Source organism: Ranitomeya imitator, chromosome 5, assembly GCF_032444005.1.
Source record: "Ranitomeya imitator isolate aRanImi1 chromosome 5, aRanImi1.pri, whole genome shotgun sequence".
Classification (NCBI taxonomy): Eukaryota; Metazoa; Chordata; class Amphibia; order Anura; family Dendrobatidae; genus Ranitomeya; species Ranitomeya imitator.
This window is the reverse complement of record NC_091286.1, coordinates 473,064,984-473,083,177: the sequence shown is the minus strand read 5'-3', so window position 1 is coordinate 473,083,177 and position 18,194 is coordinate 473,064,984. Positions and strand designations below refer to the sequence as shown.

General features: G+C 43.4%; 1 protein-coding gene across 1 annotated transcript in view; it reads left to right on the top strand.

Moving 5' to 3' along the window:
- FNDC3B (fibronectin type III domain containing 3B) overlaps window positions 1–18,194 on the top strand; it is a 598,527-nt gene that overhangs the window by 242,069 nt on the left and 338,264 nt on the right. Inside the window, exon 4 of the mRNA XM_069727312.1 lies at window positions 9,355–9,431. Coding sequence (XP_069583413.1) covers window positions 9,355–9,431 — 77 coding nt within the window. The remainder of the gene's footprint in view (window positions 1–9,354; window positions 9,432–18,194) is intronic.

The window sequence follows — 18,194 nt, the reverse complement described above, 5'->3', positions numbered from 1 at the left end:
CCTATGCAGCATCAATAGTAAAAAGATCTAATGTTAAAAATAATAATAAATAAAATAAAATCATTATATACTCACCTTCCGCCACCTTTCCCGCTCCTCGCGACGCTCCGGTGACCGCTCCATGCAAGCGGCAGGTTCCGGTGGCCAGGATGGTATGCGAGAAGGACCTGCCATGACGTCACGGTCATGTGACCGCGACGTCTTCATAGGTCCCGCGAGAAGGACCTGCCATGACGTCACGGTCATGTGACCGCGACGTCATCGCAGGTCCTGCGCCCATACCAACCCTGGGACCGGAAGCTGCCGCGTGCACCGCACACAGGGCCAGGACTTCAACGGGCTTTCGGAGGTTGAGTATATGTTTATTTTTTATTTTAAGTCTGTATACTACGTGGCTCTGTGCTGTATACTCCGTCACTGTGCAATATACTACGTGGCTGGGCAATATACTACGTGGCTGGGCAATATACTACGTGGACATGCATATTCCAGAATTCCCGATGCGTTAGAATCGGGCCACCATCTAGTGGTTTTATAATTGATCAGTGTATGTGCTGCTATACAAGTTTTGTATTCTGGCAACTTCCTAAACCGTGGGAACTTGCACATAATAAATACAAATTACATTTTATTAAACTATTAAATATTCAGCAAAAATTGATTAAAATATGTGGGAAGTGTTATACAAAGGAACACATCAGATGTGGGTATAATGTAAATGATCAGTATTTAGTGGTTGTGCACTGGACACAAGTGTTGATAGCGGTAAACTAATGGTATGTAGATATTAAGCATATATATGTAATATGACTTGATAAAACAGCATAGCAATATGGTAATTCAATACAAATGTCCAATATAAGTGTATCATGTGTATGAAGAGACACTGACCAGAAAAGTAAATGCCTCAGAGCTCCATTTCAATGAATAAAAGGCAAGTTTTTCTGAATCTTTTCCCTAAAATGTAGATCAACCTGCTAGTCTCCTCCCTCTCTAGAACACCCTACCTGCTGATCAGGATACCATGCGGGGCATGACCCTTTAAGAAAAGCGTTCTTAGAAAAAGAGGCTTACTTTGCTTTATTGGCTATATGAAGGGAATGCTCTAAACTTGTGGTGACCTTTCACAAAAAAGTAAGAAATGGCGAAGAATTTAAATTATGGCTGACCTTGGTTTTGCTGTAAGAACTTTCCCATTGGAAGTCGAATGCAGTTCCTTGGTGGAGCAGGCTTAGCCTTCTGTCTATATATTTCATAAATCTTTATTAACTAAAAGCACTGGAGGGCATTGTGCAAAGCTGTTCTTTGGCCGTGATATCATGATGAACTTCTAGAACATTCTGTAGATCTATATTTTCATTGGGAAACATGTCTATATATTCATGCCGTCCCATGAGTTTGTCCATCTGTTTATTAGCCTCGTAACGGTAAAGACAATCTGTACTTTACTCTAAAGCACCAACTATTTCCAAGAAATCTCTTATCTAGAGTGCTTTAGAATACGTGGTCTTTGGGCTGATCTGCTTGGATGGTCTCAGTTAAGTAAAATCTTATGGTCATGAGGTCATCAGGAAGATATACCACTGATACATCGTCTAAATAATGGCTTGGACGAAACAAAAGTTTCATTTGGTTCAAACTTAAGATAAATGGATGCTTAATGTAATACTTATGTGAATGTAGGTTCCGTGTCTTAGAGTGCAGTTATCTAGAATGTCAGATCTAAAATATGTATAGTCAAATTGAATAATGGCACGGTGATGAAAAGCAGGTGGCTTGATGCAATGAAAATAACGGCAGAGAAGACCTTGGTGGACCTGTTTAGGCTTGCACAAGATCGACCTTCTTACAGATTGTTCACCTATCAAGTCGCCATGGCTCTAGATCGAGCCGAAGGACGTAAAAAAAAAAGTCTCTGTGAAGGCTAGATAGTGGCAAGGAGTATTGAAGGCTCATTTTCTTATTTTTAGCTAGGGTAAGCCTGCAGATGAATAAAAACACCAGGAAACCCTATTCAGGTTCCCCGAGCCAGTCTAGTAAGGAAAAAGAATATCTGCCTATAGTTCTGTTCAAGAATAAGAAGCGATTAATGCACATTTAATTGCCAGGTGATGTTAATTATTATGAAGCAAATGATGTTCTGCTCACATGATGCAAGGTGCCATGTAGAAGTTGTCTTTGTCCTGAATGTATAGTATTCTTTAAAAAAAAAAAAAAAACGTTTAAGATTCCGATTTGCACGAAATGGTCCCCGTCTGATGAGCGGCAGAAGAATGCACAATAACGTTAGACAAGGAGATTTGTGTCTGAATCCTTCCATGATGTGTGAATGCACACAGTCTGTTGCTTCTTTCTGTGCACGAATAGGAATCCTGATGTTTGCGGAGTGGATGGCTGGGCATACTGTCCAAACAGAGCTGTGTTTGCCAACTGAGAACATATTGCAATCTCTGTGAGGCACCCTACCATGCATTCAATGGCTCCTCTTGTGCTCCACACTTTGACTGGAGAAAGGGAAATACATTTTCTCATTCTGAAGCCTTCCCTGTTGGCTGTGTGAGAAGTTTTGCTTGAGAAGGGACCTCAGTGTAAAGTAACTTAAGTAGGCAGCATCAACGCAGACGTCCTCGTTGAACATTCTAGGCATGGAGGGCTGCAGACGGAGATCTGGTAAACTCGCTGCTATAAGCTGCTTAACTTACGGTACTCATTGTCCTTGCGTGACTTGAAAAAGCTGTAAAGGAAAAGTCCAGTTAATTTGTACGGACATTCCCACCTTCTTAACACTCAGTAAGACGAGGTCAGTTATGGGAATGTTTTTTTCCCTATCGAACAGTAACCCTATAATCACATATTGGAAAAAGTGCAAAATAAGAATGTCAGCAGTGCTATAGAATATTTAATTAAAAAAAATCACATACAAGGTTATCTAGGAAAATATGAATATGGTTAAATGAACACTTCCCAATGTGTACAAGTGTCTCATTCATAAAGCCACTTTATGGGCGGATAGCTAAAGTATTGTCGTAATATCTGTTGTTCAGTTAAATTATGGGCATATCCACGTAAAAACCAGTGCTCGTAGTATTCCAGAAAAAAATGTAAGTTTATTGTTCAGATTAAAAACATAAGCGACAAAGCCGCAACAAAATACCGTAATTCGACTCTAAGGGTCAGAAAATAGTTGCCTGGTTGCCGTAATAGATGTACGTCCGTTCTCTACCATTGTTATGTATATTTTAAATTATTTTTTGCTGCTCTTTGCTACTCTTGTTTTTGATCTGAGCAGTAAACTTACATTTTTTAATGTATTACTACGAATGCTGGCGTCTACGTGAATCTACCCAAATTACTGCAGATGGCATTTTGCCGTGCGCCAGACTGGTGAGCTGACTGGCCTTTTTTTGTTACTATTAGTTATGTGGCCATTTGAAGATCTTGTCTCACTGTTTTTTTTAGAAGATTGTTTATCTCATAAAAGTCTAATCAGTGGGGTTGCTGTGTACAAAGCTGAGAAACATGCATTAAAATCAATGAAAGATCAAAAGTTTCCTCGGTAAAGAGGTGGTGGTGTATTTATGATCTGTCTTTATTAAAGGGACTCGGTCAGCACAGAATGATTGTACCAACCAAGTACAGGTGCCTGGTGCATCATGAGGCTAAACCATTGCTTGCACCTTACCACTTACTCAGTTTCCATCTATCTCTACCCTTTTTTGGCTCTCTAAAGCCAGAGCTGTCAATCAAAATAGCAATTGCCGAGATCAGGGAAAACAAGCAGGTGGGAAGGTCCACCGATCTGTTCGGCCGCGACAAGGGTCCATCGAGCTCTTATACTTGGTTTGATCAGTCACTCTGGGCGGACTCCCTTTTTACTCTTAGAAAAGTAGAAACGGGTGAGTGACTTCAATGAACTTTAAAGTTATGACTTGTACGTTGAATTGGAGCTTTTATCTGGCCGGCCTGGTTCCTGCAGTCCAACAGATGGAACCCCCATCAATGAATTGATCCCCCATCATTGAATTGATCACAGTTTTGGGCCATGCTTAACTAATTGGCATGCTCTAACCATCTTTGATGGAAATCTACATTAAGGTATGTCACAGCTAAAGCAGCAGAACCTTAATGGGAATGTGAAATCAGAAAATGAACTCTTGTTTAAATAAGGCTTTTGTGTAATGTGTATTTTATTTTTGCCAATGTTTTTTTCATACCACAATCTTTATTAAAAAGAAATGGTAATCTCCCAATTTTCACCTTGACCATTGGCATTTTATTTTTTAGATTAATTCTTCCTGGCCGTTGAGAAGAGTTTACAGCAGTTTACTTATCAAATAACTGTGACCGGTAACACCTGTATACTTAGCTGTTTACACAGGATCCACCATTCAAAGTAGCACTGTTGTCACAGCTATCCGTTCTCTCTTCTCTTCATAATGGTTTTTGCCCACACATTAGATTATAGGGTCTGAGTCTGTTCATTGTGGCTAATGTAATGTACATGTTAATATCCTGAAACAGGAAGTTAACAATCTAAAACCCCCCCCCCCCAAAAAAAAAAAAAAAAAAAACAGTATGAAAATAGCAAGATTTTGATTTCTTATTTTTCATGTGATATGGGAAAAAAATGAAAACTTTTTTTTTTCTTTACTAAAATACATTTAAAACAAAACCCTGATTTAAGAAATGGGTAATTTTCTGATGACGTATTCCCTTTACAGTTTTTCTGCGGAAGCTTTAGTGCCTCACTGTGTAGCAGTTTCAATTAAGAAACTCTCATAATGGTTATTTGCATCATCATTATTATTATTTGCCGGATCCCGTTACTCCAGATTAAATAATTGCGTCCAGTTGTGTATGTTCCGTATATAAATAAAATTCCTCTAAATTATAATATGGTCACGTCTTTTTACTTGTAAACGTGTCAACCTGGCATGTCAGACACATAATGAGCGGTTCAGTGTGCAGCGCTTTAGCATAAAACTTCAAAGCTGTCTTGGGTAAATAGTAAAACGTTTTTGAACATCGTTTTAACCAAGAGTTATATTTGTTAAAGACAGCAACACTTTTAAAGAAGATGCTTGTATTGAGATAGCTGTGTTGTGGCAGGAAGGGATTACAATATTTGCATAACCATAAGTCTGGAGGAATGCATGGTCACAGCAACCGCATTCAAGCTTACAATCTCCATTTTTTTGTGTGCCAGACACTTCAGGGGACAGTCATTTATAAGGTCACAAGGAGTAAATAGTGGAATTTGGAAATGGGAATTCCAGCCAACCTCCTAGTGTCATTGTTAGCTGATCAGGTCTGACAAAGATTAAGTGGGAAGCATCGTTTTTAAGAACACTGCTCAAAAAAATAAAGGGAACACTAAAAGCCCACATCCTAGATATCACTGAATGAAATATTCCAGTTGTAAATCTTTATTCATTACATAGTGGAATGTGTTGAGAACAATAAAACCTAAAAATGATCAACAGAAATCACAACCAATATCCCACGGAGGTCTGGAGTTGGAATGATGCTCTAAATTAAAGTGGAAAATGAAGTTGCAGGCTGACCCAACTTCAGTGGAAATGCCTCAAGACAAGGAAATGATGCTGAGTAGTGTGTGTGGCCTCCACGTGCCTGTATGATCTCCCTACAACACCTGGGAATGTTCCTGATGAGGCGGCGGAGGGGCTCCTGAGCGATCTCCTCCCAGACCTGGACTAAAACATTCACCAACTCCTGGACAGTCTGTGGTGCAACGTGACGTTGGTGGATGGTGCGAGACATGATGTCCCAGATGTGTTCAATCGGATTCAGGTCTGGGGAACAGGTGGGCCAGTCCATAGCTTCAATGCCTTCATCTTGCAGGAACTGCTGACACACTTCAGCCACATGAGGTCTGTCATTGTCCTGCGTTAGGAGGAACTCGGGGCCAACTGCACCAGCATATGGTCTCACAAGGGGTCTGAGGATCTCCTCTCGGTACCTGATGGCAGTCAAGCTACATCTGGCGAGCACATTGAGGGCCGTGCGGCCCTCCAAAGAAATACCACTCCACACCATTACTGACCCACTGCCAAACTGATCATGATGAAAGATGTTGCAGGCAGCAGATCACTCTCCAAGGCGTCTTCAGACTCACGTCTGTCACATGAGCTCAGTGTGAACCTGGTTTCAGCTGTGAAGAGCACAGGTCGCCAGTGGCAAATTTGCCAATCCTGGTGTTTTGTGGCAAATGCCAAGTGTCTTGCACGGTGTTGGGCTGTGAGCACAACCCCCATCTGTGGACGTCGGGCACTCAGACCATCCTCATGGTGTCAGTTTCTAACCGTTTGTGTAGACACATGCACATTTGTGGCATGCTAGAGGTCATTTTGCAGAGCTCTGGCAGTGCTCCTCCTGTTCCTTGCACAAAGGCTGAGGTAGCGGTCCTGCTGCTTGGTTGTTACCCTCCTACGGCCCCCTCCACATCTCCTGGTGTACTGGCCTGTCTCCTGGTAGCGCCTCCAGCCTCTGGACACTACGCTGACAGACACAGCAAACCTTCTTGCCACAGCTCGCATTGATGTGCCATCCTGGATCAGCTGCACTACTTGAGCCACTTGTGTGAGTTGTAGAGTCCGTCTCATGCTACCACGAGTGTGAAAGCACAACCAACATTCAAAAGTGACCAAAACATCAGCCAGAAAGCATTGGTACTGAGATGTGGTCTGTGGTCCCCACCAGCAGAACCACTCCTTTATTGAGTGCGTCGTGATAATTGGCAATAATTTCCATCTGTGGTCTATTCCATTTGCACAACAGCATGTGAAATTGATTGTCAAACCATGTTGCTTCCTGAGTGGACAGTTTGATTTCACAGACAATAAAGTCAGTCACCGGAGGGGAAAGGTCAGACATTATTAACAAGGCTTTTACCTCATGTATGCCATCTGTGTGTCGAATATTAGTATAAAGCGATTTGACATCTCACATGACAAGTGTGTCATTGTCTAGATGTAAGTCATCTGTTTTCTTTAGAAGATCCCCCGTGTCAAGAGTAAACGAGGGGAGGCATTCAACCAAAGGTTTTAATTTACAGTCAGTGTACTTGCCCACGTTCTTCAGAAGATTATTATATGATATGATTGGCCTGACTGGTGGATTTTCTCGATTTTTTTTTTTTTTTTTTTTTTTTGTGCACTTTGGGCAAGAAGTAGAATGTTGGGATGCTAGTTCCTTTAACATGAAGTGCTATAAATAGTTCCTTTGTAATAATCCCCTTCTTGGTGTCATTGTTCAGGAAGTCCAGTGAGATATAAGGGTGATAAAGGTCAATTTTTTTGTAGCATTCCCTGCTTAATTGTCTGTATGCCTCTGCTTCATGCATTGATGAGGACCCTAAGACTTTATTGCCCCTTTATCAGCAGGCTTAAATGCAGTATGGGATAGGTCTCTTAACCTCTGTAGACTCTTCCCTTCAGTATAATTCATTTTCCCTTTTGATCTATTATGTGGAATCTTTTTGGACTCCTAACTAGCAATTTTCACAAATAGCTTAATGTTTGAACATGATGATAATGGGAGGGGGGGGGGGGAATTTTTTGGAACGAGCAACTATGTTTGGAGAAACCAAACCTTCTTCAATCGTTGTATGGTCTTTGGTGAGTTCATTTAGGATTTTTAATGCCTCCTGTTCCATATCTGTAGGGAACAGATTATGTGCATTTTTTGAAAATCCGGGATCTGCAAAGAAGTGCAGGTCATTGACTGCAGTAAATGAATTAAAATTTGCATCAAGGCAATAGGTAAGTCCTTTTCCAAGGACCTCCAAATCAATATTCGAGAGTCTATGGGATGTTAGGTTAATTACCTTGTTCTTTATGTCCTCCGGGGAATATTCGCAGTTGCGCCCATACGATTACGTAGAGTCTGCTTACGTTTTGATGTATCTTTAAACGATTCTGTAGTGGATGTAGATGTGTCTGAGTATTCACCCAATGATGAAATAGAGGAGATAGATGGTGACCTGACGCAGAAGGAGCCTTGTGTAGAAGGTCTTTTCCAACCTTATATCCATATATATATTGTTGGATTGTAAGTCTTTCATGTCTCATGCAAATTTGTTTGCATGATTTTGATTTTGCATGATTTTCCTGGATACTTTTGAAATTTGTATAAAAAATTTGGTCCATAATTAAATTAACACATTGGAAGTTTTCTTTTGATAGTTCAGATTTGGCAAAGAAGTAGGTTGTCTCTAACTGCTGATCAACATTTGCGACACCTGTTGTATTTATAGATATCCTAAATAGTAGATAAAGTGCATGTGTACGTAAACATATGAGCTGATCTTCTAAGCTGCCACTTATTCAAGCTAGAAGGTCAAGAGTATTGTCCATGTGCCGCCAATTGACTCTGTGGCAGCGTTACATAGACCAAAGTGATGATCCCTAGCAGAGAAGATCAGAACGTGGATAGTTAAATTTATGACAGATTACATTTTTTTTTAATAGATCTCCTTTGAAGTCCTGTTCTTTTAATGGAAATGGACACAACTTCTCCAAACCTTGTTGATCAGCTGGTATTACTAAAGGTGCAATATCAGAACTTCACGGGATGCTCAAAGGCATACCCAATTTGAAATAGGTCACTCGTAAATGCTGTTTATTAAAGCCAACTTTCTGCCCTAGAATTGGACTATTAAAAAGCAATGCACTCATAACCTGCACCTACCAAAGGCTCCCACATTTCTACATCTTCTAGTGATGTCCCTGTAAATATTGCCACAGTCGCTAAACAAATGTTGGAGGGACGCATGCTAGATTCTTGAAAATGTCATTCTATGTTTTATGATTTAAGATGTTCTTTATGCAAGTGTTCCTATGTGTAATACTTTGATTCTCTGACGTAATTTGATAAGGTAAATTGTATTACACCTGTCTGGTTTTTCTTGGAACGGTAGATGCCTTAAAACAAAGGCCAAATCGTGGATAAGTTATAGTCACATGCGACTTACCCTTTGAAGTCTGTGGCAAGTGAGTCACTTTCAATCAGCGACTATAAATCCAGCACATTTCCAAATGTGTGGCAGGTTGTCACCGTTTGAAATTGTTGATGTCGAATATAATAATATTAATGTCGTGCAACACACATCGCCGTGTAGCTCTAGCCTAAGCTCTGGGATTTGTACAACTGCTACACTCCAATAGAAAGGAATGGGAACCAAAAGCATCGCACAGTTGTGATGTTTTATTTTCATTAAGTTGCAATTCATTAGAAATTAATATGAGAAAAAATGTACATTGCAATGTTATTGTGCCTCATGAGGTTAAAAATGGGTGTCAGCAGAAAGAATAAATTTGTTTTTCTTTCTTGTAGGTCCTGCAGAGGTTCCGATGATGTCTCCGAATGGGTCCATCCCACCAATACATGTACCTCCAGGTTACATTTCACAGGTATATTCAGTTGTTCTTAGATGCCGCTATACAGTATGTTGGAGTCTCATTTAAACAGCGCTTTCCATTGTTTGTATACCCATGGATTGTAAAAAACATAATATTTGTACATATTTGGAGATACACCATAGCCCTTTTTTTGCCCCCATTTTCTCCATCAAATAATCTGTACGTTTTTGTTCTCTGTTATTTAAAGTGGGAGATGTTTTGCAATGCAGAGCAGTATGTAGTTAAGCGTGCACTTTTTTTTTTTTTTAAATTTGTTGGGGGAAAAATAGGTTTCCTTCCCTAGACATGGACTCTGCACCTCTTCACAGAGATGGCACCCAACTCCAATGAGGCGAGCCTGTTAAGTCAGGAAGTCCTGGTTGGAAAATAAGGATACTTAAAAATTTAAGTACTGTATGTATTTTTTAAATGTACCAAGTGTTAGAAATATAAAAGCTAAAACGCTTCTCTTTTGGGCACTTATTACATGTATATTTGATGTAGTGCAACCAAAAATTTTCAGTGCAACACTTACCGACACGTGGGATAAAGCAGTACAGGTCACGCTGTTCCCAGGCGCCGGGTGGTAAAGACAGCTGAGATCATTGTTGCCTTGTTTCCCTCTGCTCAGCACGACCAGGCGACAATGATGGGAGTTGTAATCAGCACCCGCTGTGTAGATTGTGTGTAAAATAAATAAATAAAAAATGGATTGGGTTCCTGCATAATTTTCGGAACCTGCAGAGGGAAAGCACACGGCTGTGGGCTAATGTTACTAATCTGGGTTAAGGAACAATATCCCAAAATGTTCCCAGGCTATTAATAATCTAGGGTCGGTTCACTTTATAAGTTCTAACCATCAAAGTCTAAACAAACAGCTGTGAGTGATATCAATACCCTGGGAAGGGGCCAGGGATATTGGCTCCCTCTCAGGCTACTAACATGAGCCCTCAGCCGCTCCAGAAATCATGCACCTATATGCACCAAATCTGGCCCTTAGCCTCGCTCAGGGCAAGTGGGATAATAGGGTTGGGGTTGATGTTGCTTTGTATTGTCAGCTGACATACGTCCCCATGACTAACCCCGTAATCATATTGTAAAAAATACTCAGCAAGAATAAAGTAATTTTAATTGAAAGAAAGACACTCCTTTATTTGAAATAAACACTTTCCCATTTATTACTGTAAAAATTAAAATAATAAAAAAAACACATTCCTCGCCTGTCCGACGACAACCCATTTATCCCACAAAGTCCAGCTCTGCTACTTCTCAGTACTACTACTCTGCTACTTCTCTGCTCAGCCATAAATCCAGGACACACGGAGTTGAGCTTGCGTGGCAGCTTCAGTGACAAGTGGTAAGGTCATAGAGGTTACTGCCGGTCACTGCCATCTGTTCCCACGCTCAGTTCAGTGTGAGCCGTCCAATGAACTGGGGAAACCTTCATGACGTAACCACTAGCACCATGAGAAAATTGCTGCCGCAGGAGGCAGCTTAGACTTTGCGCAGCATGAAGGAGCACAGTGGGACTGAAACTGTTTGAGACTGGGAGCAACAGTGCACTCCAGCGACTATGGCCATCTTCGGTGAAGTGCTTACAAGCATTGAGGATGTTCAGTCGCAGCTACTAAACAGCAGTAGTGGTTGGTATCAAAGCAGTAAACAATAAAAATTACAATGTTAATTTTCAGGGGAGGGAATTTTAAATTGTTTTTCAATTATGCCTTCTTTGTAGTTGGAAAAGACATTTATATTATACTTTTCCTTCTGTTACGTTCCACACAAATTATTGAATAAAGTATGATCATGTGAAAGTGGGAGAAAGTCTACAGACAGGCAAACTACCGACTGCTAGAAAGTGAAAAAGCAAATACCTCCCTAATAACAGATACCACAGTGTTTCCTATATTCACATGTAATGCTGATTTATGAAAACAAGAATTACAGCACTAGCTATGGTTTCAGTAGTATAGAATGTGACCCCGATCACCATCGTCATGTGTCTGTGGTAATGCAGTGCAGCAGAGAATGTTTCTAGAGTCATTTTCCATTAATTTGAGGTTAGTTGTGTATACTGCTGTGCTTTTAGTGCAATGTTAGGTGATAGATGATATCATGCCCTTACTTCTCTTAAGCACTGGTCTGGATTGCAGTTTTCTGTTGTCATAGTTACAGATAATAGCATGGACCAAGGATCGGCCCTTTTAACTTGAAAAGCACAATTCTCTGAGATCTTCATTGGATGTTATTGAAATCTATTCTCTTATTATTCTGGTATTACGGACCCGTGGAGTTGCTTTAGGCTAGTTTCTAACACCCAACATTTAATGTTCACGTACAGACTACGGTATCCAAACCAAAGCTCACAGCCTCTTAGGTATATGTAAGGCTGCAGCATTTGGGTCAGACCCACAGCTGGTCTGGACATCACGATCTGTATATTCTGACCATGGATGTAGGATGCCTCAAGCTCACTTTAGGATCATCAAACATTTATGGATAGGTTCGTGAAAAATAAGGTCCAACATGCTTTACCGACTGCAAATGGATTGTCCACTGATGAGATAATTACTGTAGATTTTTCCCTGCCTATTCCTAACCCCATGGGTGTGATTGGCTTCTCTTTGTAAGGACATGCTCCTTTTGTCCCCCCGTGTTGTATTGTGTAATGTGATCTGTGACATGCGGTAATAATGTTGGCTTTGTGTATTGCCCAACTATAGGGAGAGTTAAAGATTGGGATTCACCCAGAGTGGGAGGGGCTAAGGTGAAGGGACAGAGACCATTTCCTGTCAAGACTGCAGATATGATAGGGCCCAGTGAGCATCTGAAGTAGACCTAAGGTCTAGGCAGTAAGAGAGAGTGAGAGGAGACCATGACGGAGAATAGTGGGATTCTAGTTGAAAGGAGGAGAGAACTGACCAGAAGTCAGTGATCAATAGGAAGCGTGTCTTGGGAGAGGATGCCTAGCAGTACAGCCAAGAGTTTGACTCGGAGCGGTAATGGGCGAGACAGGATAGAGCAAGTGAGACAAAGAGAGAATGCCCCAGGCGGGAGTTCCAGGGCAAAGAAGTTAAAGGGACTCTGTCACCTGAATTTGGAAGGAACAATCTTCAGCCATAGGGGCGGGGTTTTCGGGTGTTTGATTCACCCTTTCCTTACCTGCTGGCTGCATGCTAGCTGTAATATTGGATTGCAATCTTGCCTTGCGCAGGTGTGTACTATGGAGGACAGAGAATGAACTTCAATGCAATATTGCAGCCAGCGGGTAAGGAAAGGGTGAATCAAACACCCGAAAACCTCACCCCTATGGCTGAAGATTGTTCCCTCCAAATTCAGGTGACAGTCCCTTTAAAAGGGTTATTCCCATCTCTAAGATCCTAACTGGACTGTAGTATTGAGCTGGGTTGTGGTGAAGTAGAGTGGAACGGTGGCGATAAAGGACAACAAGTGATGAGAATGGACTACAAAGTGTGTGTGAAGATACTTCTTGTTGTGAAGGAAACGTTCATAAAGTTGTGTGCCTGCAAAGTTATCAATTAGTAAAAACTGTATTTTTGGCTGATGGTCTCCCTCATTGAAGTCCTCATTGTCTGGTCCTGGCCATCAGTAACTTACATCCTGCAAGGGCATAGCACCCCTGCAGCACAATTCCACAGTACATACCACCAGCCAGGAGACCCACCTTCCTATAACGTGCCAGGACGTAAGAGATGAGTACCCCACCTATGTCTACCGCCCCACGCCATGTTACATCTTCAGTGCAGTTAATTACAGTAATGTAGCAGAACATATCTTACCCAAAATTGGTGCTATTTAGATAATAATGTTGAGGGTTGATGCAATTGCTGTATATCTGCCCTCCCTTGATTTTCTCAACATGGAATATATGTTTAGCGTCCTGAAACTATGTTTAAATGTATCTTTTCCTAACGTACCTTGCAATGTATTTACTTTAGTAACCTTAAATGGGTATTCACATCTCCAATATCCTATCTCAATATGTAGTAGGTAAAAAAAAAATAGGAAATACATCAAATTAGAAATGTGGGAAAGTTTTTCTGATACGCTTTGTCTTTCATCGTGTGCAGGCATTGCAGAACCTTAGTTACGACCACTAAAAAGCTTTCACTTTATCAGTGAACATAACCATAGATATTTAAGGTCCTGCAATGCCTGCACACGAGGAAAGAGACATTGGGAATCAGAAAAGCTATACTACATGGCTAATGGGAGGTATTTGCTAATATTATTATTACTAGCTATTGAACCCATTCTACGCCCGGGTGGCGAGCATTTATATTGGTATATGGTCTCCATCCTTGTATGTGCTGCTCCATCCTGCGTCCCTATCCTGTCATGTGCTGCTCCATCCTGCGTCCCCATCCTGTCATGAGCTGCTCCATCCTGCGCCCCCATCCTGTCATGTGCTGCACCCATCCTGCGCCCCCATTCTGACATGTGCTGCTCCCATCCTGCGCTCCCATTCTGACATGTGCTGCTCCCATCCTGCGCCCCCATTCTGACATGTGCTGCTCCCATCCTGCGCCCCCATTCTGACATGTGCTGCTCCCATCCTGCGCCCCCGTTCTGTCATGTGCTGCTCCCATCCTGCACCCCCGTTCTGTCATGTGCTGTTGCCATCCTGCGCCCCGTCCTGTCATGTGCTGCTTCCATCCTGCACCCCCGTCCTGTCATGTGCTGCTGCCATCCTGCACCCCCGTTCTGTCATGTGCTGCCCTATTCTGTCATGTGCTGCTCCCATCCTGCGCCCCCGTTCTGTCATGTGCTGCTTCCTCCCTGCACCCCCGTTCTGTCATGTGCTGCTCCCATCCTGCGCCCCCGTTCTGTCATGTGCTGCTCCCATCCTGCACCCCCGTTCTGTCATGTGCTGCTGCCATCCTGCGCCCCGTCCTGTCATGTGCTGCTTCCATCCTGCACCCCCGTCCTGTCATGTGCTGCTTCCATCCTGCACCCCCGTCCTGTCATGTGCGGCTGCCATCCTGCACCCCCGTTCTGTCATGTGCTGCCCTATTCTGTCATGTGCTGCTCCCATCCATATGCCCCATACGCTGCTCCATAAAGGTTTATGGTCCCCATAAGATGCTCCATAGTATATGCCCCGTACACTGCTCCATAAAGGTTGATAGCCCCCATAAGATGCTCCATAGTATATGCCCCGTACACTGCTCCATAAAGGTTTATGGCCCCCATAAGATGCTCCATATTATATGCCCCGTACACTGCTCCATAAAGGTTTATGGCCCCCATAAGATGCTCCATATTATATGCCCCGTACACTGCTCCATAAAGGTTTATGGCCCCCATAAGATGCTCCATAGTATATGCCCTCGTACACTGCTCCATTATGGTTTATGGTATGCTGCTGCGATATATAAAAAAAAAAAAACATACTCCCCTATCGTCGCTGGGCGCCAAGTGCTGGGGGGGCCTGAGCAGGCGGGGACACCGGCACGCTGTGGGGGTCAGGTGCCGGTATCACCGCTAGCTCAGGCCCCCGACACTTGCTATAGTCACCTGTCTGTCCCGTTCCAGCGCTGCGTGCCGCTCTCTTCCGGGGCGGCGCGCATTAAGTGCGTCATCGCGCCCTCTGAACTGTGAATGTCACAGGCAGAGGACCCGGAAGAGAGTGGCACGCTGCGCTGGAACGGGACAGACAGGTGAATATAGCTCATACTCACCCTCCTGGCGCGTCCCTGCTATCCGTTGGAGATCGCGGTGTGCGTTCAGTGCTTATGCATACCGCGATCTCCTGGGAGCGTCACTCTGGGGTCCAGACTGCGCCTGCGCTTGCGCAGTCTATAAAGGCTTCGAACAGAGTGACGCTCCCAGCGTTATATTATAGATTACACCAGATGGGAATACCTCTGTAAAGTTTTTGGACAGTTTAACTGATTAACTGGTTATTTCTCTGTTTCATTGAGACTAATGAAGCTCTTTATTTTATTAGAGCATATTTTTAGTGTTACAAAGAGCTTGTTTTACTGTCGGCAGTGGTATGCGAGTTTCTTATTTTGTGCACTACTATTCGTTTTTGGGGGAAACCTAAAGCAACATATTAAAATTTAAGAGCAAACTGACATAAAATTTGGTACCGAGCTATAAAGGCTTTGTCAGACTCTGTGTACATGTACATATGATCGTCTAGAGCAGGGGTCCCCAACCTGTAGCTCGGGAGCCACATGTGTCTCGCGAGCTCGTGATGTGTGGCTCGCGGCTGCCTGCCAGCTTGGTGCATTAGCACCAGGTGTAAATAACTATTAAGAGCAGATCTCTAAATAGTGACTTTCGTGTGTAGCCCTGTACAGAAGAGCAGATCTGAATAGGGGTGACCGGAAACCGTGGACCTTGGCATACTGGCTTGTTGGGATTTCAGTGGAAAAGCTTTGGTTGTCATTATACTGGTAATGGAGACTCTCGGTGTCACTACTGTGAGTGGGGAAGGAGCTGGTTGTGGCTCACGACCCTCTCTCAGCTCTGAATGTGGCTCATGACTCTCTTTCATATCTGGATGTGGCTCTCAAGGTCAGAAAGGTTGGGGACCTCTGGTCTAGAGGTACAGTAGAGGACGCACTACCTCTATGGTAGGATATACTATAAATTCACTCAGGGGCAGACATGGACAGCTTGGGGCCCCTTTGCAAGAAATGTGTTTGGGCCCCCCTCCATTATGGCGAGATACATGTATATGTATGTATGTACGGTATATTGCGGCCCTTTGTTACATAGTGCCCTCTCTTGTTATGTATAGCACTGTACCTTGCATATCTGATTATATAGAGCCCTGTCTTTATCTTTATTACATACCATCCTCTCTTGTTAGATATATAATGACTGCTGATGGAGCATTGGAAAGCTTCTTTTCTGATTGAGGCAGCCTGTTGACTGGTTTTCTGGTCAGATACTGTCCCAAAAGTATTTTATATCTAACACAAGAGGACTGTGTAATAGAGAGTGTGCGGTGGTTAACAAAAATAATGAGAAAAGCTATAGAAGGGACGGTGCTATATAGAAAGGCGTAATAATGGGATAGCATGTACATGACATCAAAGAATGATACATAATTAGGGACTGCCCCATACATAACTAGAGAGGATACTACGTAATAAAGGAGGCCTGCTCCTGTAGTAATGTCCCCCCATCCAGGTCCCCTTCCTGGCATAATGTGCCCCCATCCCGGTCCCCTTCCTGGCATAATGTGCCCCGTCCCGGTCCCTTTCCTGGTATAATGTGCCCCGTCCCTTTCCCATCCTGGCATAATGTGCCCCGTCCTGGTCCACTTCCTGGCATAATGTGCTCCGTCTCGGTCCCCTTCCTGGCATAATGTGCCGTGTCCCTTTCCCATCCTGGCATAATGTGCCCTGTCCCGGTCCACTTCCTGGCATAATGTGCCCCGTCCCGGTCCCCTTCCTGCTATAATGTGCCCCGTCCCTTTTCCATCTTGGCATAATGTGCCCCGTCCTGGTCCACTTCCTGGCATAATGTGCTCCGTCCCGGTCCCCTTCCTGGCATAATGTGCCGTGTCCCTTTCCCATCCTGGCATAATGTGCCCTGTCCCGGTCCACTTCCTGGCATAATGTGCCTGTCCCTTTCACCTTCCTGGTATAATGTGCCTGTCCCTTTCACCTTCCTGGTATAATGTGCCCCGTCCCAGTCCTCTTCCTGGCATGATGTGCCATGTCCCTTTCCCATCCTGGCATAATGTGCCCTGTCCCGGTCCACTTTCTGGCATAATGTTCCCTGTCCCGGTCCCCTTCCTAGCCCTTGTCCCAGTCCCCTGCTTGGCTTATTGTGCCTCGACCCAGTCCCCTTCCTGGTATATATGTGCCGTATCCTGCTATAATGTGGTCTGTTTCGTAATACATATAAATTAAAAAATTAAAAAAATACTACTCGCCTTTCACATGCTTCCACGCCGCACTGTCCTCTTTTACAGCCAGCTGGCAACTGACTTTGGTGTCCTCGTCATGGTTCATGATGTCACTGCCATGTGCCAATGTCGGCTGCCAGCTTCTGATTGGCTGACAGCATCTATTGCAGCACAGGAGCCTGCAGGTTCCCAGCTCCGCAGTACATTTCAGCTGAATGTGCGTCCTCTGAATCGCATCAAGCTGAAATAGTTGCTGGTGTCGGCGGCCCCACTCCACCTCCAGGCCCCAGTGCACCTGCACAGGCGATATGTCCGCCCCGAATTTATTATCTTCAACAGTCCCTCCCCCCTTTTTGCTCCCTGCAAATAAAAATGTGGCTAGCAGAATTATCTAAATATTTATAGGTTTCCTTGTTTGCTATTTGTTGCTACATTTTGTAAATTCTATAAATAAATATTTATTGATGATAATATGTATTATTAGTAATGGGTATTGTTTTCTGAGTGAAAACTGGAAAAGAAAATTATATTTACATGTGGCCGATTAGTCGCAGAACATTTTCTGTCCTTGTCGCCTTGCCCTGTCCTTGCCCAATTCTGCATGTGCCTATATTGATAAATTAGATAGTGAAAATGTATCTCCACTTACAGTGCAGGACGCAGGAGTATATCATTTTTCTAAATCGCTCGGACTGCCTGAAGTCTGTGCTGCAGGGTGCACTAAGCCGGGTGGCGTTATGTCGTCTGTCGGTGCAGCCGTGCGCACGGTCAGAGCCGATATCGCTTGCTCCCGCACTGACGACTCCTACTAGCCGCAGGAGCAGGACGCTGTCTAGTTTGGTGCAGAGACTTTGGCAGGCCCATGCGAAGGCCTCCTCTACAAT